Here is a 26819-nt window from a genome sequence, read left to right as displayed (position 1 = left end):
CAGCAGGAAAGGTAGTGGTAAAATATCTTGGTTCTTCCTTGGTTCCTGCAGTCGTGCAAATTCATGAAAAGATCAGGGTGAAGTTGTGTGAGCTTCTGGAGTGTTCATCAGCATTCTTGTATAATTTGAGAGGTTTCTAGGATAAATCTGGTGAGATCAACAGAGGTCACTTTAGGCACTTCAGGAAAATGGAATTAAGATCTGTGGCTTGATGAGATTAACTGAAGCCACCTTAGATATCTCAAGGAAATGGAATTAAGATCTGTGGTCAGGGGAAATCCAACAGAGGCTAGGCTACCTTAGGTATTTCAGGCAAAGGGAATTAAGAACTGTGGTGTGGTGAGATCAAACAAAGCCTCATCTATCTTCTCCTTCTCCTCTTTATCTCCTTCTCCTCTCTCCTCTTCCTTCTTCTTGTCTATATTCTCCCCCACTCCTCCTCCTCTTCCTCCTCCAGATCTAATATTTCCTTTCCCTTCTCCTCGTCTAACTTCTCCTTTTTCTCCTTCTCCTCTTTTCCCTTCCCCTCATCTACGTCTACCCTTTCCCTCTCCCTCTCTCCTTGTCTATCTCCTCCTCCTTCTTGTCTACTTCCCCCCTCCTCCTTCTCTCCCCCCTTCCCCTTCCCCTTCTCTACCATTCTCCCCCTCTACCAGGAGAATGTCTACCATTCTCCTTCTCCTTGTTGTCTATCTTCTTTCTCCTCCTCTCCCTCTCCCTTCCCCTCCTCCATCTCTTCCTTTTTCTTCCTTGTCTACCTCCTCCATGACTACCATTCTCCTCATCTTTATCTTATCTTCTTTTTCCTCCTCCTCTCCCTTTCCCTCTACTTTCCTTCTCTTTCTCCTCCTCATCTATCTCCTCCTCCTCCCTCCATGTCTACATCCTCCTGCTTGTCTGTCTTCTCCTTCTTCTAGTCTATCTTCTTTCCCCTCCTCCTCCTCCTCCTCCTCTCCACCTCCTCTCTACTCTTTCTTTCCCTTTCTTGTCTACCTCCTCTTCCTCCATATCTACTATTCTCTTCCTCCTTGTCTACCTTCTCCTTTCCTTCCTATCTAACTTCTCCTTCTCTCCCCTCCCCCTTTCCCTCCTCCACATTTACCCTTCTCTTCTCCTCCTCTTTCTATCTTCTCCTCTTTCCTCCCCAAAGTAATCAGCCAAATTGGGTCTCGAAGGGAGGCCTGCTCAGGGTGGGGGTGATACTATTTCATAACTGAAGAATGTTGTCCCTGGAGGCAGAATACAGCTCCCCCCCCCCATTGGTCTCCCTCACCTACAGCAGCAGCCGGCTGGGTCGGAGTTGGGGGTGAGCAAGGATTAAACATCTCAGCCACATTCTTTAGGGTGCCCTCAGGGTGGAAAACATATTTCTGCTCAGAAGGGGTGGATTTCAGTAATGCCAGCCGCCTTCTCCAACTCCCTCCTGTCCTGTCGGCCACGTTCAAAACCGAACAAAGTAGGGTGTCATCCTCGCACACCCGGATCCAGACACAACCCCCATACACTTCCCGAACCAAAGAGAAATTCCTTGGGTTTCTTCCCTGCTTCAAGTGAGAGCTGATGTCCTCCAGAAATCTTAAGAGCTGCCAGCCTTGACTGCTGCACTACGCTCTACCCGGGGGGCTGCCCGAGAAGCCATCCTTCGACTGATTCCAAATGCAATGGCTTTGTGCAGGTCTAGATTCGCACACAGGCCACCTCTCAGCATTGGCTGACGATTGGCTTCCGGGTCCAATTCATAGTGCTGGTGGTCACCTCCAAAGACCTTCAAAGGTTATTTGAAGGACTGTCTTTTCCCAATTGCATCTTCTGAACCCACCAGAGAAGGGAGTCAGGGGATGTTACAGGCCTCCTCTCTTAAGAAAGTCCATCTGGTGGGACATAGAATGAGGACCTCTGTGTTGGATCCCTCCCTGTTATCTGAAGGACCATCATTTCCACCCAACACACCAGAGGTGGGAGGAGGCAGGAGACGTTATGGGTCTCTTCTCTTAAGGAGCTCCATCTGGTAGGGCCCAGAAGAAGGGCTTTCTCTGTGGTGGCTCCCTCCTTGTTGCTTGAAGGACCCTCTTTCCCCAGTTACATTCATTTGACCCACCAGAGCAGAGAGCAGGAGACATTATGGGCCCCCTCTCTTAAGGAGGTCCATCTGATGGGACCCAGAACAAGGGCCTTCTCCATGGTGGCTTCCTTCCCTGTGGAACATCATCCTGTGGAGATAAGATTGGTTTCCAGCTTGAAGATCAGGTTTGGTCAACAGGCCTGAGGACTTCAGGGTGATATGGAGTCCGTCATGTGGTTGCTGGTTGTTGTCACCAGGAATGTGTGGATTCGTTGTTGTTGTTTTATGGGTGTTTCATGGCTGTAAGTCATCCATGAGTGAGTTGCGTGGTCATATAAACCTCCCCTCTCAGTATGGCTTGGCAGCGAGGGAAGATAACTAGATTGCAGGGCCACCAAACTCTGTCCTGATCTTCACCTTACAACCTTGAGTTCCATTAAGTGAGAAGCAGGAGCGGCCAAACTGCATCAATGGAGCTATACTCTCTCTGTTGGATTGTTGAATTAAATTTTGGGGATCCTGACCACCATAATTAAGAGCGGGCTATCTGACCAGGAAATGGAAAACTTCTGTGTGGTTAGCATTAACCTGGTTAGTTAGTTTGTGACCAGCCACTTTGATTGTTGGATGGTTCGATGGATTCCTGTTATCTTATAGAGTTGGAAGAGGTCTTAAAGGTCACCTAGTCTGACCCACTGTACATTCAGAGGCCTGGTTAGAGGTATTTCATCAAGCTAAGCCATAAGGTGGTTTGATGTTAGCTTGGGTTGGGGAGATAGTAATGTTGTGGTTTGTAAACTCTACTGTATAGTTTGATGTGTGGGTGTGGCTTCTATGGCTTGGTGTGATATGTGTAATTGTGTGGACATTATCTGATGAATCTGGTTGGTAAGGAGATTTTTCATTGCTGATCTTAGGAAGATCTGCTTGAAACAAACATAGGAAGTGTGATTCTATACAGGCAGTCCTCGATTTACAACTATTCATTTAGTGACTGTTCAAGCAATGGCGATGAAAAAAGTGGCTTATGACCATTTTTCACTTACGACCATTGCAGCATTCCCCATGGTCACATGATCAAAATTCAGACACTTGCCAACCGACTCATAAGAGCCAAGGTGGCGCAGTGGTTAAATGCAGCACTGCAGGCTACTGCTAGATCAGCAGGTCAGCGGTTCAAATCTCACCAGCTCAGGGTTGACTCAGCCTTCCATCCTTCCGAGGTGGGTAAAATGAGGACCCAGATTGTTGGGGGCAATATGCTGACTCTCTGTAAACCGCTTAGAGAGGCCTGAAAGGCCTATGAAGCGGTATATAAGTCTAACTGCTATATTGCTATATATTTATAACAGTTTCATTATCCCAGAATCATGTGATGATCCCCTTTTGCAACCTTCCGACAAGCAAAGTCCATTGAGAATCCAGATTCACTTAATGACTGCAGTGATTTTCCTAACAACTGTGGCAAGAAAGGTTGTAAAACGGAGCAAAATTTACTTAACAACAGACTTAGCTAAGGAAATGCTGGGCTCAATTGTGGTGGTGAGTCGAGGACTCGATTGTGGTCAAGGACTTGATATGATTTCTAAAGAAATCTCAGCCTGGTGACTCTGGATGGATGACAATGCCTAAAAACACAAGAAAGGATAATTTAAATTTTTTTAAAAAAGCCCTCTTAATTGAAATAACTAATTTAATTACACGCATACGCTCAATGCAATGTTTTTGAGGCTGCTAGCTGAAGAAATGGACCTGAACAACAAACACTTTGGCCTGAGGGAAATGCCAGCTCTTCCAGACCTTACGGATGGCTAACTTTTAAAATAAAGTATAATCACTTTTAATCAAGTTGGAGGATTTTTAATTTAATGAAAGGAAGAGAACGAAGCAACCTGGGGGAAAGAAAAGGAGCACAGATTAAAAACATAATAGCTATGGTTCCATTTTTAAACACATAATTGCCTTTTCCTCACCATGTTTTATACACACACACAAGACAAGCTCACACACACACACCACACACAAACATGCCTAAAACTGGGAGGGAGGGAGGGAGATATATATTAGAGAGATATTAGAGAGAGAGAGAGGTTAGAGGGAGATTAGAGAGGGAGGGAGGGAGGGAAGAGAAAGAGAGAGAGAGATGATAAATGGATGTATACAGGGCGATGAGAGAGAGAGATTAGAGAGAGAGAGAGACAGAGACAGAGAGAATGAAGGAAGAGACAGAGAAAGAGAAAGAGAGAGAGAGAGAAGGATATTAGACAGGGGGAGGGAGGGAAGAGGAAGAGAGAGAGATTAGAGAAAGGGGGAGGTTAGAGATCGGGAGATCAGAGGGGAGGGAGAGATATTGGTTGACTTTGGGCCAATCACTAGGAGACAGTAGTTTTAGTCTCACTTTAGGCATGAAAGCCATCTGGGGGACCCTGGGCCCCCTCACAAAGTTGAGAAGGACTATTAAGTCTGTTGGTCACCTTGATTTACTTATAAAATCATCAAGGCAGATAAAAATTAAATAAACATCATCTGAGACCCAATGTTGTTCCAACCTGTGTAACTCCTGGATGCTCTCTGAGCTTGGTGGTATTTTTGCAGACATTTCATGACCCAACAAGGTAACATCATCAGCGCAGAAGGGAGTGTGAGGTTTGCTTTCTGTTTACATTTTTATACTCTACTCTACTCTACTCTACTCTACTCCACTACACTACACTACACTATACTATTATGCTATGCTATGCTATGCTATGCTATGATTAATTATATTCGTTCTAAGAGAATTCAGTTCAATAATATAATAAATAGTATATAAACAGAGAGGCACTCTGATGATGTTACCTAGTTGGGTCATGAGACATCTGCAAGAAGACCACAAAGTTCAGAGAACCCCACAATTGTCCTCACCCTCCTCCTCCTCCTCCTCCCTGCGAACCCCACTCCCTTCTAGCATTGCTGATGTTGAGTTCCCCGTTCCCCATGCAAATAGCTCTCCTTTAATTCAGTTAAATTCTTTTCACAAAATGGCCAAACACCATTTCCAAAATGCAGATTTTTTTCGGGGTTCTTTTAAGGCCACCCATCCTAACTTTGATTAGAAATCCCTGCCCTCCTCAAAGGCCAAGTGGGGTTAGGGTGGAGGTGATTAACCCAAATAAACAACCCCCTTCCCCCTTTTTGCTCTCCCCCTTTTCATTCCACGCCAGTGACACCCACCCGCCCTGCTGTGTATATCTAAAATGCCCCGATGTCCAGCCCTTGCCAGCCCACTCATTTAAACGGTTCGAAAAGAAAAGGAAACCCATTAATTTTCACTGCCCTCCCAAAGATACCCCAACACCCGACCCTGTTGGGCTGGGAGATGATCTGGAGCCTCTTTTAATGGCCTCATGGGCGGCTGACCAGGGGAAGGCCGAAGTCAACCTAATGAAGAAGTCGGATTTCGACTCTCTGGCTATTGTGGTGCAAATGGGGGTCCTGCCGTCTGCTATTGTTGGACCCCCGAAAGAGAGAGGGTCAGCATTCCGGCTCTGGGTTCCAGTTAATCAATCTGATTGGATTAGGGTCACCATGGTCCCTAATAGGGTCAAGGGTCGTGCCCAAGGGGATTAAGAGCTTTGTCGGAGGGGAGATGTAAAGGACCCCAGAGGAAGGTTGTGAATGGGAAAGGGAGGGAGACGAAGGTGGATTTGCCACGCGTAAGGATGGAGTCTGCAAGTGAGAAATGTAATTCCCTTCCTTCCTTCCCTTCCTTCTTTCCTCCCTTCCTCCAATCCTTCCTTCCTGCTTTCTTAACTTCTTTCTTTCCTTCCTTTCTCCCTCCCTCCCTTCCATCTTTCTTCCTCATCTTCTACTCTCCCTCCCTCCACTCCCTTCCTTCCTTTAATCCTTCCTTTTCTCCCTTTTTCTTTCCCCATCCCTCCCTCCCCTTCCTTTTTCTTTCCTTCCACCCATCCTTCCTTCCTGTTTCCCTATCTTCTTTATTTCCTTCCTCTCTCCCACCTTTCTGGTCTCCTTCCTTCCTTCCTTCCTTCCTTCCTTCCTTCCTTCCTTCCTTCCTCTCACCCTCTGTCCTTCCCTTCCTCCCTCCTTTCTTTCTTCCTCCTTCCTTTTCTCCCTCTTCTGCCCTCCCTCCCATCTTTCTTCCTCATCTTCCACTCTCCCTCCCTCCCTCCACTTCCTTCCTTTTCTCCCTCACTTTTCACTTCTTCCTCCATCCTCTTCCATCCTTTCTTCCCTTCTCCTTCCCCTTCCTTCTGGTTTCCCTTTCTCTTCCCTTCCTTCCTTTTCTCCCTCTCTTTTTTTCTTTCTCCCTCCCTGCCTCCCACCTTCCTTCCCTCTTCCCTTCCCTTCCTTTATTTTTTCCCTCTCTCCCACCCTTCCTACTTTCTTTCTTTCTTTTTTTCTTTCTTCCCTCCTTCTGGGGCAATCATGTATAACATAACATAACATAACATAACATAACATAACATAACATAACATAACATAACATAACATAACATAACATAACATAACATAACATAACATAACATTACATTACATTACATTACATTACATTACATTACATTACATTACATTACATTACATTACTATATATATATATATATATATATATATATATATATATATATATATATATATACACACACACACACACACACACACACACACACACACACACGTACACTTATTTATTTATTTATGGAAGCTATCGAAATAGAGAAACACCCCCACAACATGAATAAACGTGACGATATCTCCCGCCTACCAGACATCTGGAAACCAGCCCTGGTAAACAAACAAGCCCCACCCACCACCCAGGCCGTTACAACACAAAACAACAATGGACCCACAGCCAGCACCAATGTACCAATCATGATACAACCACACAGCCAATCAATCCACTTACTGAAACAAAGCCAGCACTCCACACACACACACCAGGATTTATAGAAAGACGGCAGCTCCGATCACACTTTAAGCCCAAAACACCAGCCTGAAGATGGTGAGTGGGACCTCGCTGAAACGTTGCCAAGACAATCTCAATCTTACATGGGAAAAGACCCGAATACAACAAGACCAGCATACCTACACCCGTGAAAATCTATGAAAATCTACTGCATATATATGTATGTATGTATGTATGTATGTATGTATGTATGTATGTGTGTATGTGTATGTGTATGTGTATGTGTATGTGTATGTATATATATATATATATATATATATATATATATATATATATATATATATATATATATATATATATACACACACACACACACACACACACATATACACACACATACATACACACATATACATACATACATGCATACATACATACATACACATACATACATACATACATACATACATACATATATATATATATATATATATATATATATATATATATACACACACACACACACACCTACCTTTTATTCCCATCTTTACTACTTTTTAAGTAACTCAAGACAGTTAACATACCTAATTCCCCTTCCTGTTATTTTCCTCACAACAATCCTGTGAGGTGGGCTGGGCTGAGAGGGAGGGACTGGCTCAGTCACCCAGCCCACTTTCATGCCTAAGACGAGACTAGAACTCACTGCCTCCTGGTGATTGGACCAAAGACTCCCAGCTGCCTTTCATGCCTAAGGTGGAACTACAATTCCCAATCTTCTGTTCAGATGCAATATACAGTATATAGAGAGAAAGGCCTACATTTTGGCCACAAGACAGTGTGGATACTGCAATAGTCATAAGTGTGAGAACTGGTCCTAAGTCATTTTTCCATACCAGTGTAACCTCGGGCAGTTGCTAAACGAAAGGTTATAATAAGAGAAGGGCTACATGCATCTTTCATCCAGGTATTGCCGGAAAAGCATCTCTATCGTGAAGGTGGGTTGAACCCTCCTTGGCAATTCCCGATTGAAGAAGATGTCTTAAAAACTTTGCCAATGGCCTCAGGTCGTTAATCCAAGCCGTCCTCAAATTTCAGGAATTTCCCTCATCATAAATCAAGACTTCATTGATGTCAAGGTGCTCCTGTTGTCGGTTGCAACAAACTTTGGAGACTTGTGGACGGGGGGGGGGGAATAGCCTGCCCATCCCCCAATTTTCTAAGCACCTTGTCAAGATAGTCCTTGACTTATGACCACAACTGAGCCCAACATTCCTGTTGCTAGGCGAGGCAGTTACTGTGTTTTGCTCCATTTTACCACCTTTCCTGCCACTGTTGTTAAGTGAATCACTGCAGTTGTTCATTTAGAATATGGTTGTTAAGTGGATCCGGCTTCCCTGTGGATTTTGCTCATCAGACGGTTGCAAAAGGAGAATATGTAACCCCAGGACACTGCGGGCGTCATAAATACGAGCCAGCTGCCAAGCATCTGAATTTTGGTCATGTGACCATGGGGGTGCTGCAACCGTCATAAGTGTGAAAAACGGTCAGTCACTTTTTTCAGTGCTGCTATAACTTTGAACAGTCACTAGGTTATAAATTAAGGACTATCTGTGTTTCCTGATCAATGTCCATTCATAATCAGGTTTTTTATGTGCACTGTATTCCAAAAATGCTATTTTATTTTTTTCCATTGCATGGTGATGGGATTTCTTCTTTTTTTCCTCCCTCCGAGTCCAAAATTGAGTTGCAAAATTGGTAAGAGAGAAAAAACTCAAAGAATAATTGGATTTCCAGTAGGAGAATTTGCAAAGCTGAACTTCCTAAAATATCCTTAGAACCGGAATAGATGTATTTATTTTTAAGTAGGAGGACTTCATTGCCATCTAGGACTCAAATTGCTTCTCCTGAGTTCTTCTAGAGGTTGGATTTCAGGATCCATAATCCTGAGCCAAACATGCTGGTGGGGGATAACGGGAGCAGAAGTCCAAGTGGTGCGGAGAGCGTCATTTCCATTGCTTGGGTTTTCTAACATAAGGAACGGGTGCTAAAACTACAAGTAGTTTTCAATTTAACTACTTCAATTCTGCCCAAAATTTCTGAGGCTAATTGAGACGGTTGCAAAGTCAGTTTTTTCCCATTTTAAGACCTTTCTTGCCAATGTTGTTAAGTGAATCAGTGTGGTGGTTAAGTTAGTAACAGAGGTTGTTAAGCGAATCCAGCTTCCCCATGGACTTTGCTCATCGGAAGGTTGCAAAAGGGGATCGCATGGCCCCGGCAACCATAAAAAATATGAGTCAGATGCCATGCAACTGGATTTTGATCACATGACCATGGGGACGCAGCCGTGGTCATAAGTGTGAAAAATGGTCATGTCCCTTTTTCAGTTACTTTATGATGGCTGAAGTGTCCCAAAGTCACATGATCCCCTTCTGCAACCTTCTGACAAGCAAAGTCAACAGGGAAGTCCAATTCCCTTAACGACTAGGTAACTAATTTAACAACTGAAGTGATTCACTTAACGACAGTGGGCAAGAAAGTTCGCAAAAATGGGGCATAGTTCATCTCACTTGGAAAGAGAAATTTTGGCCTTCCTTGTGGTCATAAGCCGAGGACCACCTGCAATGGGGCATGTTCCATTGAGGTCGTAATTTGAGGACTACCCTGTATTGCATTTGTCGACTTCTATTTTGGTTGTGGGGGAAAAACCCAAGAGAGAACGAGAAAGAGGAAGGAAGGAGCCATTTTTCCAAAACCTATTTTTGCTGGCATCTTTCTGTTCATTTGAATGCACCCTTTGGATATTTGAAATTCTGCCCAGAAATGGCATGGAACGAAGAAGACTTTAATTAAATTCCTACATCTTGTACACAAAGAAATAGTTAGGCAAATGAGAGACACATTAATCATGTCCCAGTGAGTCAACCTAAGGAGGCATTTGTCGATTAACATGGGTTAGGAAACACCCTCCTTTTAAAAAGAGAAGGTAGAGGATGCTGGAACAAGAACATGGATAATTAAAAGGAGAGATAACATCACCGAACAATCATGGATAAAGTCTCCCCGGGTGAGAAAACAGAGAGAAGAGGGGAAGGAAATCAGCTTAGGAAATCGATCAAAACCGCAAAGGATGCTTGAAATCGCAGCGAAAAGCTACCAGGTTTAGGGGCTGGGAGTTTGAGAACATCACGCAGAAAAGTAACAAGAATGAAATCTCTGGAGAGAGAAATTAGGAGGATTAAGAGGTTTAGAAATGGTGGGGTGAGTCCTTGGTGCTCTCTGAGTTTGGGGTTTTTTCTTGAAGATGTCTCATGACCCAACTAGATAATATAATCAGTGCTAGAAACTAGACTGCCCCCTCCTGTCTAGCACTGATGATGTTCCCTAGTTGGGTCATGAAATATCTGCAAGAAAACCATAAACTCATAGAGCACCAAGGACCCCCCAGTCCTCCTCCTCTTCCTCCTTCTGTATGCAACCCATTCCCTTTCAGAACTGATGATAGTACCTAGTTGGGTCATGAAATGTCTGCAAGAAAACCACCCAGTTCAGAGACCACCAAGGACCTAGACTTTCCCCCTCCTCCACCTCCTGTTTCCCCTTCCCACTTCTCTTCTTCTTCCTCCTCCTCCTCTCCACCCCCCTCCTAGCCCTGATGATGTTTCCTAGTTGGATCCTGAAACATCCACAAGAAAACCACCAAGCTCAGAGAGCATCAAAGACCCCACAAACCAAGTGGTTTACAACTATTATATTCGCTTTACGCTCCTGCAAAAAAAGTTGTAAAAGCCAGCAGTCCTGATGATCCACTTAATGACCGGTATGACTGACCATTGTAATTCTAGGCTCAATTATGATCGTAAATTGAGGAGTACCTGTGTATCAATTTATGGCAAGGTGACTTAGGTGATGGCATATGATGTGGAGTTTTATTTAAGGCCAATTGCTGAGGTCCAGAATTTGATGAAAGCAATGAAAAAGGGCTCAAGGTAGTCCTTGTTTAGTGATTGGCCAAAGTTACAGCAGCACTGAAAAAAGTGACTTATAACTGTTTTTCACAGTTACGACCATTGTAGCATCCCCACAGACACCTGATCAAAATTCAAACACTTGGCAAACGACTCATATCTATGATGGTCATAGTGTCCAGGTGTCACATCTCCCCCTTTTGCAACCTTCTGACAAGGAAAGTTGATGGGGAAGCCGGATTCGCTTAATAATGGTGTTATTAGCTTAACAGCTGCAGGGATTCCATTAACAACCGTGGCAAGGATGATGGTAAAATGGGGCAAGTTTTAACAGTTTAGCAATGGAAATCTGGGGTGTCGTGCTGGCCATAAGTCAAAAATTTGCATCTTACAGCCATCAAATGTGCATTTTACAGCATGGCTGGGGGATTCTAGAAGTCCCTGCATCTTAAAGTTGCTAAACTTGAGAAATCCTGGCCTAGTCTGATCCAATTATTCTAGAAAATAGAAAATCGGGTGTCTTTTCTTGAACAAAAACAGCAAACAACCAAACCCCTAATGCTCTTTCCGTGCAAAACATCCTTGTCTGAAATCTGGCTAAGAAAAACATCTCTGCTCGGCTTACCTGTGCCTAAAATTCAAGATTTCATCCATCTCGGCTTGACTCCGTCGGACGATGCAGCCGGGAGGGCTTGCAAAATCGGCCCCCGATACCTGCTGGGGTGACTTTATCCCTATTTTGTGACGAGAATGTCACGGCACGTTAAGCTCACAATGGCCCGGAGATATTTTATATGAAGTTTGCTTTGGTCCCTGATTAGCAAGACCCCAAACTAAGTCATAGCAACGTAAAACTATGCGTTGCTCGCCCGGCAAATGGGAAGTCCTCCATTCAAACGGTGGCATCGAACAATTGCGAGGGCGTGTGAATTGTGGGGGGAAAAACACATTTTGCTTGATACCCGAGGCCTTAATCTGCTCGTCGCTGGGATATTGTGCTCCGAGCAGACCCCAGCAGGGCGTGGGGTGAAGGTCCCCCTCAACGGCCCCTTTCTCTTGGCCCAAGTTAATGATATACTGATGTTGTAGCCTCCCCCAGCAAGACGGGTGAAAAGCAGCGGGGTCTTGCGAACACATCCTAAAAGGCTGAACGTTTTTGACGGAGGGGCTGCAGGTCACTTACAGTGGGGCAGGGAGGAGACTCCTTGCAAAACACTGCCTGATGCACCACTTGGCCACAAGGCCGGACATCAGTATACTGAAGGACAGGGGAGTCCTCGGCTTATGACACCAGTTGAGACCAAACTTTCGGGTTGCTAAACAAAACAACCGTTGAAGTGAGTTTTGCTCCGTCCTTTTTTTTTTTTTTTGCTCCGGTTGTTAAGTGGATCGCTGTGGCTGTTAGTACACACTGTTTTGTTAAGTGAATCTGGCTTCCCCATTGACTTAGCTTCTCAGAAGGTTTCAAAAGGGGATCGCGTGACCCCCCAGGACACTGCGACCGTCATAAATAGGAGTGAGTTGCCAAGCGTCCGAATTTTGATCATGCTGCCATGGTCGTAAGTGTGAAAAACGGCCCTCCCTTTTTACTGATACTGTGACTGTCCTGAATATAAATCCGTTGCCGAGTGCTGGAATTTTAATCACGTGACCAGGGGGATGCTGGAATAGTCGTTAAGCGTGAAAACTGGTCAGAAGTCACATTTTTTTAACCTAACGCATCAGCAAGGGGAAGGAGGTACCTTACGAATCTCATTTAAGGAGGCCCCCCCTACTGTGACCCAGAAGGAGGCTCTTCTCTGCCGTGGCCTTGAAGACAAGGTGTGACCACTGGGCCTGTGGACCCCAGGGTGATATGGAGCCCATGAAGCAGTTTCCATAGAAGAGGATATTGGTTGAAGATTTGTGCGGTCCTTGGGGCTCCCCGAGTTTGATTATTTCCTTACAGATGTTTCGTGACCCAACTAGGTAACATCATCACTGCTTTAAGGGAGTGTTGTGGGGAGGGGGTGAACTGTGGGGTCCTGGGTGCTCTCTGAGCTTGGTGGTTTTCTTGCAGACGTTTCATGACCCAAATAGGAAACGTCATCAGTATAAGAAGAGAGGAAGGAAGGAAGGAAGGAAGGAAGGAAGGAAGGAAGGAAGGAAGGAAGGAAGGAAGGAAGGAAGGAAGGAAGGAAGGAAGGAAGGAAGGAGGAGAACTGTGGGATCCTTGGTGCTCTCCGAGCTTTGTGGTCTTTTGGCAGATGTTTCATGACCCAACTGGTAACACTATCAGTGCTAGAGGGGAGAGAGGTTTGCCCGCTTTATATACTGGTACAAGTGACTCTATTAGTTTTGGTGGGAATGTAAACCACAGCCTAATCAAGAGACCACCAGGTCCACTCCCTCCAACACTAACAAGGCAAGACACTAGTAAAGGGGGCCCCAACCCTTGGGCCACAGCCCATTTGCAGTCCATGAGCGGTTCAATCCAGGCTGCAGAAGCAGCGGGCATGCACCTGGACATCCGCACTTGAGCAAGTGATGGGCGGCCATGCCTGCTGCTTGAGTAAATGGAGCTGCGCACATATGAGAACTTGCCCGCTGTTCACACAGAACCATCCCCTCCCCCCACAATACACAAAGCCGGAAAGATTGGAGAACTCTGTCCTAGTATATAAGGAGAGCAGATTATTCTGGCACTGATGATGTTACCAAGTTGGGTCATGAAACATCTGCAGGAAAACAAGGTCAGAAAGCAACAAGGACCGCGCAGTTCTCCTCCTCCTCCTCTGCAAATCCCACTCCTTTCTAGCACTGATGGTGTCACATAGTTGGGTCCTGAAATATCTGCAAGAAAACCAGCAAGTTCAGAGACCATCAATGACCTCTACCTCCTCTCTGTAAACCCCACTCCCTTCTAGCTCTGATGATGTTACCTAGTCAGGTCATGAAACGTCTTCAAGAAAACCACTCAGCTGACAGAACACCAAAGATCCCCACAAGTGACTGGTTCGGTTGCTGTCACTGGGGGGGGGGGAGTGGCTGTATATCTTTCTCCTGGGGTCCTATAATCTGCCCTCAGTCACTGTGGGTGAGCCCTAATTCTGGTCTTAAGAAAATAAAAATCAAATTAATCGATTGATGAAACAGAAGCCTGCTGTGATATGCGCGTCCATGTCAAAACAACAGGAACAGAAGGCGAATTGACTCTCGGAGTTAATTCTGGATGTTTCCCAAATTTTGATCTTTGGAAAATCAGGTTTTGATCTGACGGTGTGCAATTCGCCATCTTCTTACAAACTTGATGTGTTGCCTAAGCAACCCAAACATATGTTCCACCTACTGTGAAGCATGTATACCATTTCTTGGCAGGGACCTCGGCTTTAATAACTTTCCTGAAATTATTAAATTGGTTATTTATCTGAAACGAGCATCGGGCCCCTGGGGGATAAAATCATGCACCCATTCAAACACGACAAGGTCTTATCAAACAGTTTGCCCAAAGCAGAAACCCAAAACTGAACTTTTGGATGCCTGTCAGGAGCTATAGTCATCCTTGACTTACAACCACAACCGCACTTATGACCATCGCAGCAGCCCCAGGGTGATGTGGTCAGAATTCAGGGGCTTGGCAACTGGCTCGTATTTATGACGGTTGCAGAGTCCTGGAGTCACATATTCCTCTTTTGCGACCTTCCCAGCCAGCTTCTGCCGAGTAACATCAATGGAGGAAGCTGGATTCACTTAACGACCATGTGATTTACTTAACAACTACAGAGATTTGCGTGAGAATTGTGGAAATGAGGGTCGTAAAAGCAGGCTGCCTTGGTTAGCAACAGATATTCTGGTCTCAATTGCAATCATAAGTCGAGGTTGCAAAATGGGGAAAAACTCACTTAACAACTGTCTCGCTTAGCAACAAAATTTTCAGCTCACTTGTGATTGTAAGTCGATACAAGCTAAATTTTACAGGGAGTCCTGAAAAAGTGACTTATGACCGTGTTTCACACTTATGACTACTGCAGCATCCCCATGGTCACATGATAAAAATTACAATGCTTGACAACAGGTTCATAGTTATGATGGTCGTAGTGTCCCGGGGCTCATGTGATCCCCTTTTGTGACCTTCTGATGAGCAAAGTTAACGGGGAAACTGGATTCACTTAACAACTGTATTACTGACTTAACAACCGCAGGGATTCTCTTAACAATTGTGGCAAGAAATGTTATTAAACGGGGCCCAATTCACTCAATTGTCTTGCTTAGCAACGGAAATCTGGGGTCAATTGTGGTCGCAAGGACACCTGTATTGCAGCTTTATCAATATGAACTTATTTGCCTTGGAGAATGTCTTAGGTATAACATGAAAATTAAAAGAATAATCTTTGCATCTCTTGTTATTTGTTGAATGCATTTTGGGGCACTTCTCTTCTTTCCTTTGTCTTTTCCTTTTATTTCAGCTTATATCTTAATGTTTAGTTCTGAATTTTAATAAAGAGATAGGTAGGTAGGTAGGTAGGTAGGTAGGTAGGTAGGTAGGTAGGTAGGTAGGTAGATATAGATATAGATATATAGATGATACATAGTTATATATGCCACCACCATTTTGAATTTTTTGTCCTGCTTCCCTTTATTGCTAAGGATTTTTTATTTTAATTATACTAATGCTCGAAGCAAACAATCTGTTTCTACAGATCCCATTGCGATGAAATCATGAAGATACATGGAAAAATTTCCTTCCCTAGACACCTAGGTTTCTCGGGGCAAATGGAGACATAAGAGAGAGAGAGAGAGAGATTATTTTAAAAAAATAAAATAAAAAAAAATAATCACTTAAGATTCCCTAGGAACATATAGTGCAGCAATCAAAACTATTAAACTTTGGCAAGGCACCAGGGTGAGGTAGAGATTATCCCAGAAGAAGAAAAAAATTGCAAAAAAAAAAAGAGAGAGAGGGAAGTTTTTTTAACCTGCCTGTAATTTATGGAGAAGGCCACAAATGCGTGGGAAGCTGAACCCGAAGGCTGGAAGGGAATTAAACAAGATGGGAGGGATAAAACAGCAATTTTTGGATCCTTGCTTTCGGCGAAAATATTGGGCACGTTGGAAACCAAATATTGATTCGGAATTGCTTTTCCTTTTTGTATGTCAAGAGCAAATGTCTGCCTAGATAATTTCCTGTTGAAATGTATTGACAGAGGAGATTGTCTCTCAATTTCTGCAAGCTGAGATGGATTTGAGTTGTGGCTCTGTATGATACCCATTGTTGGGGTTGTTTTTTTTGGGCAATTTTTAGTATATTTGGGGTTAGGGTTGGAGGGGATCATAGGCGCACTCTGAGTTGGGTGGTCTCCTTGCCCCAATTAGGGAACATCTTCAGTGCTAGAAGGAAGGGGGGAATGGCTGCAAGGAGGAGGAGGAAGAAGAGGAAGATTGTGGAGCTCTGAGTTTGGGAATTTCCTTGAAAACATTTCATGACACAGCTAGATAACATCAGCAATGGGAGAAGGAGGAGGAGGACTGAGGGGTCCTTGGTATTCTCTGAGGTTTGTGGTTTGCTTGTAGACCTTTCATGATCCAACTAGGGAACATCATCAGTGCTAGAAGGGAGTGGGGTGTAAGGAGGAGAAGGAAGAATAAGAGGAGGAAGACTGTGGGGACATTGGTGTTTGCTTGTAGACCTTTCATGACCCAACTAGGGGACGTAATCAGTGCTAGAAGTAAATGAGTTTGCTCCCTGTTTATATTCAGTAACTTGCCCTGTGGCCGGGATGTTCTTTTTCTCCTTGGTGGCACCTTGAGGATATTGATTTCTGATGAATTGTTTGTCTGGTCTTAATCCCTGCCTACCCAGAGAGGGTGGTATTTGGATATTTTCCCTTTCCTTCGTCACTTTTGTTTCTTTTGAATGGTTTGCAAAGGTGCTTATCTCAATGTGTCCATGGATGTCCGATGTGTCTGAAGGCCAAACTTTCAGTAATTCCCTAGCCTTTTAGAAGTTAACTTGGTGTAGGATACTCACCGATGAGCCCAGTAGAAACATTAGTTGACAATCTCCATGTGTTGTGAGATTAAGGAGTTTTCATCATTTTGTCATCTGATTCCTAGTTGATGTCCGCACCTGCCCTCTGCTAGTCTTCTGCCTGTCTGTTACGGATGTTATACTGTATGTTGTGGATGGCTTCTGGGTTTTCTTCTTCTTCTTGAACTACTGGGTCAACAGAGGTGGTCCTCGACTTACAATCATTCATTTAGTGAACAATGTTACAATAGCACTGGAAAAAAAACCAGAATACAGTTAGTTCTCAACAAATGGACCACAGTTGTGCCCAGAATTTTATGTTGCTAAGTAAACCATTTGTTAAATGAGTTTTGCCCCATTTTACGATTTTTTTTGCCAAAGTTGTTAAATGGGTCATTGTGGTTGTTAAGTTAGCATCGTGGTTTTTAAGTTAATCTGGTCTTCCGCATTAACTTTGCTTGTCAGAAGGTTGCAAAAGGGGATCATGTGACCTCAGGACACAGCAACTGTCATAAATATGTATCAGTTGCCAAGCATCTGAATGTTGATCATGTCACCATGGGGATGCTGCAATGGTCATAAGTATGAAAAACAGTCCTGTCACTTTTTTCAGTGCTATTGTAACTTCGAACGGTCATTAAATGAACTGTTATAAGTTGAGGACTACCTGTAGCAGAATAACAGAGTTGGATTGGAAGTTGGAGGTCATCTAGTCCAACCACCTCCTCAAGCAGAAACCCTATACCATTTCAGACAAATGTTTGTCCGATCTCAGTGACTTATGACCATTTATCACACTTACGACCATTGCAGCATCCCCATGGTCACGTGATCAAAATTCATAGTTAGCAACTGACTCATATTCACGACAGTTGCAGTAATTCCCTTTAGCAACCTTCTGACATCCCAAGCCAATGGGGAAGCCAAATTCATTTAACAACCGTATAACTCATTTAACAGCCTCAGGAATTCACTTAACAACTGTAACAAGAAACATCGTAAAATGTAGCAAAACTCACTCAACAGCTGTCTTGCTTAGTAACAGAAATTTTAATTGTAAGTTGAGGACCATCTGTATTGAATATTGGTGAATATTAGTAAATATTGTGTGAATATTAGCCCTATTGTACTGGCTGGGGTTAGGTTAGGGTGGCTCAGTGGCTAAGAAGCTGAGCTTGTCGATCAGAAAGGAGGGCAGTTCAGCGGTTCGAATCCCTAGCGCCGCATAACAGCGTGAGCTCCCGTGACTTGTCCCAGCTTCTGCCAACCCAGCAATTTGAAAGCACGTAAAAAATGCAAGTAGAAAAATAGGAACCACTTTTGGTGAGAAGGGAACAGCGTTCTTAGCGCCTTTGGTTTTGAGTCATGCCGGCCACATGACCACGGAGCATTACCCCCTAGAGTAGGAAACGACTAGCATATATGTGCGAGGGGAACCTTTACCTTCTACTGGCTGGGGATTATGAGAGTTGAAGTCCCACCTTACTCAGGGCCTGAGGTTAGGAAGATTGTTTGGTGCTGCACCAAAACCTGTCTAACCGCCTTCCGGAGTTGGCTAGGATTAAGCAAGCATTTGCTGTTTCTCCTTAATTGCCTGCTTCCTGAATTAATCTGTTTGGGGGTTCATATAATCCAGGGAGCCTCTGTTAACCAAGCAGACTAGACTGAGCACTAACCAAGTTTTGCAGGTACCCAAGACAACCATTAGAAGATTAACCAACATGTTTCTAAGGTGATGATGACTTAGACAACAAGTAATTTTAATGCAATACGCAAATTTATTTTGCATTTTAATGCCTGTTTTGTAGGGAAGCAACGGCACCATAAAGCAAAATAAAAACAAATGGAAGTGTCTTTAAAATAAAAAAAAAGACTGTAACTCAGGACAGATAGTCCTTGGAATACAACCACAATTCAGCCCAAAATTTATGTTGCTAAACAAGACAGTTGTTGAGTGAGCATTGTCTCATTTTACGACCTTTTTTGCCACAGTGGTTAAGTGAATCACTGTGGTTGTTAAATGAATCTGCCTTCCACATTGGCTTGGCAGAAGGTGGATAAAAGGGGTCACGTGACTCAGCGGCACTGTAACCATCATAAATATGAGTCAGTTTCCACACATCTGAATTTTGATTACGTGACCATGGGGATGCTGCAACAGTTGTAAATTTGAAAAAAACCTCATAATATTGCTGTTGTAACTTTGAATGGTCCCTAAGCGAACTGTTGTAAGTCGAAGACCTCCAGTGAATCAATAAAATAAAATACAATAATAAAATAAACAGAACAATGGTCCTAAGTCACTTTTTTCAGTGCCATGGTAACTTCAAACGGTCACTAGTCATAAGTCAAGGACTATATGTAGAAGTGAAGGGAAACACCCTTATTATTGTTATCAATCTTAAAAGATATGTTTTTTTATTTTATTTATTCAACAAATTTCTACATTGTCCACCTTACTTAAGTGACTCTTGGCACTTCACACACGATACAGGATAGTTCCCGAGTTATGACCACAATGGACCCCAAAATTTATGTTGCTAGGTGAAGCATTTGTTAAGTGAGTTTGCCCAATTTTACGACTTTTCTTGCCATAATTGTTAAGTGAATCATAAACACGAGTCAGTAGCCAAGCCTCTGAATTTTGATCAAGTGACCCTGGGGATGTTGCAATGGTCGTAAGTGAGGAACAAAGTCCATTTTTTCAGTGCCGTTGTAACTTTGAACTGTCACTAAATGAACTGTTGTAAGTCAAGGACAATCTGTAGAAGTGAAGAGAAATACCATTATTATTATACAATTGTATCACAGCGGCCAGTTGTTTCGCCGGATTTGGCATTGGTTACTAATTATTATCATTATTATTATTATAATCATCTCATCATCATCATCATCATCATCAATCTTAAAAGATCTGTTTTATTTATTTTATTTATTAATAAAATTTCTACATTGTCCATCTTATCTCAGTGACTCTGGTTACCCACAATACAATAAAAGGGTGATCAGAAGCACAGTTAAAACAAGGTTAAAATTTACAAGTTAAAAGATACTCCTGTGGCTGGATTTTCAAATGTTCTAGAATTGTAATCTAACAGTTTTTAATGCCCTTAAGCAGGTGGATGAGAGCCTGTCATTGTTTCAACCCCCCTCTTCAAAATAGGTGGACTTCAACTCCCAGTACTTCCTGGCCGTCATGAAGTTAAAAATCCATCCATCTTATGGTTGCCAGCTTTGAAGAACACAAGGCTACAGCTTTGGCAACCTAGCAATGGCCCAAAGAGGTCAGATATGGATGCTGTGGTCAAGAAGGTTCCATTCTGTGTTGTAGATACTCTTCAGCCAGAGCAAATTGAATTCTACAGGTCTTTCTCTTTCAAGGAGAACTGCTGGCATTCTTTTCTTAAGGGCTTCTATCTCCAAAGTCACCTTTCAAAGAAGACGACTTCCACCAGCCTCTTGGGTGGGTGGATGTATGATAGAGCCAGTAGGATGGATGGATGAGATGATGATGGGATGATGCATGGAATGATGGATGAATGAGATGATGGATGGGATGATGCATAAATGGATGGAGGGAAGTATGGGTGGATGAGATGACAGATGAAATGATGGATGGATGGGATGAGGATAGGATGATGGATGAATGGGATGATGGATGGATGGATGAGATGATAGATGGGAAGAAGACTTTCACCAGCCCCTTGGATGGATGGATAGATGGATGGATGGATGACAGAGCCAGGACGATGGATGGATGGGATGAGGATAGGATGGTGGATGGATGGATGAATGAGATGATAGATGAGATAGATATGAATGAGACGGTGGGTGGATGGATGGATGGGATGATGGATGGATAGATGGATGCAATGATGGATGGTTGGATGGACAGGCAGATGGTTGGATGGATGGATGGTGTGTTATCAAGTCATTTTCAACCATAGTGATCACATAGACGTAATTTCTCCAGGATGATTTGCCCCTAAATTGGTCCTGCAGATCTTCCATCTTTGCACCTATTGCCACCATAATTGAGTTGATTCACTTTCTCCTGGTCACCCACTTCTTCTCTTTCCTTCCATCTTTCCCATCACTTTAGACTTCTCAAGGAAATTGAGTCTTTGCATTGATTGACTGAGGGATTATATGCCATCAATTTGGTGTCACGTTTCAGTGTCCAGATAGGTAGATCTTCTCCAGGAAGAATTTTCCTTAACTTGGTCATTCAAATCTCCCAACAGTGCTTCCATCCTGTCTGTACTCAGTCCACCCCAGTCCTACTCTTCTCTTCCATCTTTGCACTACTGACTTCTCAAGGGAGCTGATTATTTGCATTGATTGATGATGCACTTTGAAGTCACTGTTGACATTTAATGACCACGCAGATCTATCTTCTCCAGAAGATCTGCCCTCATCCTTCAGGTCTTCCAAAGGCACCCCTATCACCAGGGTAAACAGAGTCTATCTGTATTCTCATCATTGTCCTCTTCTTCTCTTTTCTTCTACCCATACCAACTTCATTAAAGTTCTCCAGAAAATTGCACCAACTGAATTTTGGAAAGATTATATACCTTCAAGAGTATTGACTCGGAGCAATCACCTAGATAGAACTTGATAATGACCTATTTTCAATGTAACCATTCAACTCTTCTAACAATGCCTCCATCGTCACCATAATTAAGTCCACCCATCTTCTGTTGGTCCTCCTCCTCCTCTCTTTCCTCCCACCTTTCTAAAACATGTCCAACTGCTCCATAAGGTTCTTCAAGAGGGGACTTTGATGCGCAAGGAGAGAAGTTGCTCAAATTGTGGAGGCTTTGCATACCCTTGTTTCAAAAGCTTTGCCTTCCACCCCCTTCTGCCCACTCCTGGCCCACCCCCAGCCCTTCCAGAAGGCCTACCACGAACATCTCAAGTCATGACCTGCTGCTTGTCATGGCTACACCTCTGGCGAACCACCCAGGCCGGCTAACAAATATGCCCCCAGCCCCCTCAGCTCTTATCTCCGTCAAAGGGCTTACATTTTTATATGGCATCTTAATAACCCTTCACTTCCATTACAACTGCGTTCCTCTCATCCTCTTTTGCTCTTCTGCAAAGCCTGAGGCACCTCGCTGGAGCTCAGAAGGGTCATGTCTGCTCCAAAGCATCCAGGCAGGGGTGGATGAGAAGCTAGAAGGTCTTTTGGAGACCCCAGGGGATTTGTCTTGTCTTTCTTCATCCCGGCTCAAAGCCACAAGAAAGGGAGGGTCCTTTCAGAGATTTTTTGATGGGGCCACCAAGAGGCCTACTAAGAAATAGAGCCCTAAATATATTGGATTTTCTATTGGCATGGCATGTTGGAGCATCATTTCTTCACCTTGGCACCTTGAAAATGGGTGGACTTTAACTCCCAGAATTGCCCAGTGTGAGGAATTCCATTCATGTTGGCTGAAGAACTCTGGGAATTGAAGTCCATGTGTGATACCTGGGGAATTCTGAGAGTCTATACCTGCCAGGATTGAGATGATTGTTTATGAGAAAATCTTAGAAAGAAGTAATCTTTTCCTTTCCTCCGCACCTTCCCTTCCCCTTTCATCTGTTATTTCTTTTCCTTTCTTTTCCTTCTCTTTCCCTACCCACTCCTTCCTTCCTTCTTATTTCTCCTTCCTTTATCTTCCTCCTTGCGTTTCCTTCCTTTATCTTCCTTGCCCTTCTTTCCTTTCTTGTTCTCCTTCCTTCCCTTCCTCCCTCCCATCATTCTCTCTCCTTCCTTCCCCTTCCTTTTCTCTCATCTTCTCTTTTCTCTTCTCTCTCTTTCTATCCACCAGTCTGGCTGGGGAATTCTCAGAGTTGAAGTCCATACATCTTCAGGCTGCAAAGAAACACCAAATTAAAACAATGTGTGAATGGGTCCATGAACCTGATTTATTTAATACAAAATTAGATTTAAAAAAACAAACATACACACTTGGTCAAACAATGGCTCAGCCATAAACTACAATAGGTGGGTTACATTCACTAAGGTAAATGTAGGTACCCACATTAAGGCTAAGCAAGTAGGATGGGGTGTGAATTGTCTCTTTGGACATGTTGCCTGAGATGGTATGATTAAAACAAAAATCCTAATTTCGGGAAGCTTCAGGATTTTGAAGAAGCTGCGGACGTGCGATCTTTAATGTAAACTTTTAGAAGAGCCTATTAAGATAGCAAATTGGAATTTTGGTTTATTTTTGTACGATCCTGAAGGCAAAGGGCAGCAGGCAGGGGTGAATTTAAATATATAATAAAATGGCATTTATAGTGTGCCTGATAACCCTTCCAGGTCAACAAGGAAATTTCCATTTGCTACCTGTTTGGATCAGTGCACGACTCCTATTTCATTTTATATATTATATAATATTATATGATATTATGCTATATGATATTATGCTATTATGGTATGATATTATGTTATCATATATATAATATGGTGTTATATTATATGATGTTGTATGAGATATTTTATTTATTTTATTTTTCATTTATTTTATTATTTTATTTCATTTATTTTATTTTTCATTTATTTTATTTTATTTTTCATTTATTTCACTGTATTATTTTATTTTGTTATCCTATTTATTTTATTTTACCTTATTTGATTTTATTTTACTCTGTTTTCCTTTCTGCTCTGCATTGGTTTGCTTTGCTTTACAGGCAGACCTCGACTTATGACCACAACTGTGCCCAACATTTCTGTTGCTAAGTGAGACAGTACTAAGTGAATTTTGGCCTATTTTACGACCTTTCTTGCCCCAGCTGTTCAGTGAATTACTGCAGCTGTTAAGTTAGTAGCACAGTGGTTAACTGAATCTGGCTTCCCCATTGACTTGGCTTGTCTGAAGGTCAAAGGTGATTACATGACCCCTGGGGACACTATGACCGTCATAAGTATGAGTCAGCTTCCAAGCCTTTGAATTTTGATCATGTGATCACATGGATGCTTCAACGGTTGCAAATGTGATAAAATGGTCATAAATCCCCTTTTTCACTGCAGTTGTAACTTCAAACGTTCACTAAATGAATGGTTATAAATTGAGGATTACCTATAATCCCAGCCAGAAGTGGCAATAACCAAGTGTTCAATGCTCCTTGAGGTCAACATTGGCAGTTTTTAAGAAGAGATTAGACCAGTAAACACCACTAAAATGTGAGTTATGACTATTTTTCACACTTGCAGCATTCCAGTGGTCGCGTAATCAAAATTCAGATATTTAGCGGCTGACTCACATTTATGAAGGTTGCGGTATCTCGGTCACCTTTTGCGACCTTCTGACAAGTTAAGACAAAGGAGAAGCCAGATTCATTCAATGACTGTTTTGCTAACAACAACTGCAGTGATTCACATAACAACTGTAGCAAGAAAGGTCATGAAATGGGCCAAAACTCGCTTAATAAATGTCTCACTTAGCAACAGGAATTTTGGGCTTGATTGTGTTGTAGGATGCGGACTACCTGTGTTCTTTCAGTCAGCAGGTTGAAGAGATGCAATGTTTTCTCCCATCTCAGTGGAGTTCTTTTCTTTTTTTTCTGCAGCCACTCGGGAATCGGCCTTCGTCCATGCCATTGCGTCGGCTGGAGTGGCTTTCGCTGTCACCCGATCCTGCGCAGAAGGGTCCTCCACAATCTGCGGCTGCGACAACCGTCACAAAGGTCCCCCTGGAGAAGGGTGGAAGTGGGGTGGCTGCAGCGAGGACGTGGAGTTTGGCAGCATGGTGTCGCGGGAGTTTGCAGATGCACGAGAGAACCGCCCTGATGCTCGCTCGGCGATGAACAGACACAACAATGAAGCAGGACGGACGGTAAGGATTGTGGTCCTCTTATTTGCGTTCCCTTAACGGGGTCCGCGTTGAACGATGACACTTCCTTCTGATTTGAGATGGACATACAGACACGTCCGTGCACTGCAGCAGGGACACACAAGCCATTCATCCCACTTCTAGTACAGGTAGTCCTCGACTTACGATCACAATCGGGACCTGAATTTCGGTTGCTAAGCAAAGCGATCGATGACCCTGGGACACTGATACCATCATAAGTATGAGTCAGTTGCCAAGCCTCTGAATTTTGATCATGTGACCTTAAGGGATACTGCAACGATCCTATGTCAACTTTTTTTTCAGGGCTGTGGCAACTTCCAACGGTCACTAAACAAATGCTTGTAAGTTGAGGACTTCCCGTACAAATATTATGGTCAATTAATCTTCTGCTTCTTTGTCCCCCTCTTTCTTTCTTTCTTTCTCTCTCTTTCTCTCCTTCCTTCCTTTCCTTTTCTTTTTTCTTCCTTCCTTCCTTCCTTTTTTGTTCTTTTTCCTTCCTTCTTCTTTCTTTTCTTTTTTTCTTTTTGTTTCCTTCCTTTCCTTTCTTTTTCTTCTTCCCTACTTCCTTGTTTTCTTTTCCCTTCCTTTCTTTTTATTTTTGTTTCTTTCCTTCCTTTCCTTTCTTTTTCCCCCTTCCTTTCCTTCCTTCACGTCTTTTTGTTTTTTCCTTCCTTTCTTTGTTTCCTTCCTTCACTTTTTTTTTGGTTTTCTTTTTCCCCTTCCTTTCCTTCTTTCTCTTTCCTTTCTTCCCTCCCTCCCTCTCTCTCTCTCCTTCTCTCTTTCTCTCTTTTTCAGTCCATCATAGACCACATGCATCTCAAATGCAAGTGCCACGGGCTGTCTGGCAGCTGTGAGGTCAAAACCTGCTGGTGGTCTCAACCAGACTTCCGTGTCATCGGCGACTACCTCAAAGATAAGTACGACAGTGCTTCTGAGATGGTGGTGGAGAAACACCGGGAGTCCCGCGGCTGGGTCGAGACCCTGCGCCCCAAATATAACTTCTTCAAAGCGCCCACGGAGCGAGACCTGGTCTACTATGAAAACTCCCCCAATTTTTGCGAGCCCAACCCTGAAACCGGCTCATTCGGCACCCGCGACCGAGTCTGCAACATCACCTCGCATGGCATCGATGGTTGCGACCTGCTGTGCTGCGGCCGCGGACACAACACCAGGACTGAGAAGAGGAAGGAGAAGTGCCACTGCATCTTCCACTGGTGCTGCTATGTCAGCTGCCAGGAATGTATAAGAATCTACGATGTTCACACGTGCAAGTAAAAAAAGAATGACCTGCTCCGTCGTAGGAGATGAACCAGAAGGAACTTTTTTTTTTTAGTTGGGGGAGAAAAAAAACAACTTCTTGAGAGTGAATGAAGACAAACAGAGAGAGAGGGAACAAGAAGTTAAAATGGGTGGACTAGGATAGGTCTAATGTCTTCTGGGTCGTCACACCTGGAAGTTAACTTTGCAACGCGGTCAATGAGAGAAACGAACAAGTGGGTCGTTCACTCTCGCTGTCGTTCTACAGAGAAGAGATGGTGATTTCTTTAACTAGACATAGAATTGGGTCATGGGGTGCTCTGTAGTTGTCTTCTGGGGTGTCACCCCTTCCTTATTTGAAACCACAAGTCATCGGATCTGTAGGTGAATTCTGGACTCGGAAGATGATTCTACATGAGGATCTTCTCGTGTTACAGCACCAAGTGTAAACCAGGATTTTAACCGTTGTATAGGATTGAAAACGGACCGCAGGTGATGGTTTATCAAAGATCTCCCATAACTTCTTGAGGGAACTAAAAGGATCTGGAGAGACCCTTTGCTCTGTGGATGCTTTGCCATGTGTGTGATTTCCCAAACTGGATGATAACGGTGTTACGGAAGGTGATGTTTCCACCACACTTTGAGGAGACAATCGTGCTCGTACGGCATGTTGGACAAAAGACACACACACACACAGACAGACAGACACAGACACAGGCTGTGGGTCAAGTAGGACTCTCGTGCTGCCTGGAATCGGTCTCGAGGACATTTGCTTTTTCTC

At 43.5% G+C, this 26819-nt stretch overlaps 1 protein-coding gene across 1 annotated transcript in view; it reads left to right on the top strand.

Moving 5' to 3' along the window:
- Positions 1–26137, top strand: part of WNT3A (Wnt family member 3A) — a 56928-nt gene extending 30791 nt beyond the window's left edge. Inside the window, exons 3-4 of the mRNA XM_087711815.1 lie at positions 24498–24763; positions 25577–26137. Coding sequence (XP_087567941.1) covers positions 24498–24763; positions 25577–26056 — 746 coding nt within the window. The 3' untranslated portion in view covers positions 26057–26137. The remainder of the gene's footprint in view (positions 1–24497; positions 24764–25576) is intronic.
- Positions 26138–26819: the final 682 nt, after the last annotated feature.

Source organism: Thamnophis sirtalis, unplaced genomic scaffold (assembly GCF_051295495.1).
Source record: "Thamnophis sirtalis isolate CommonGarterSnake01/CBP01778 unplaced genomic scaffold, rThaSir2_p1.2 scaffold_4, whole genome shotgun sequence".
NCBI classification, from domain to species: Eukaryota; Metazoa; Chordata; class Lepidosauria; order Squamata; family Natricidae; genus Thamnophis; species Thamnophis sirtalis.
Note: the sequence above shows the minus strand (reverse complement) of the source record. Positions and strands in the feature narration are given on the sequence as shown.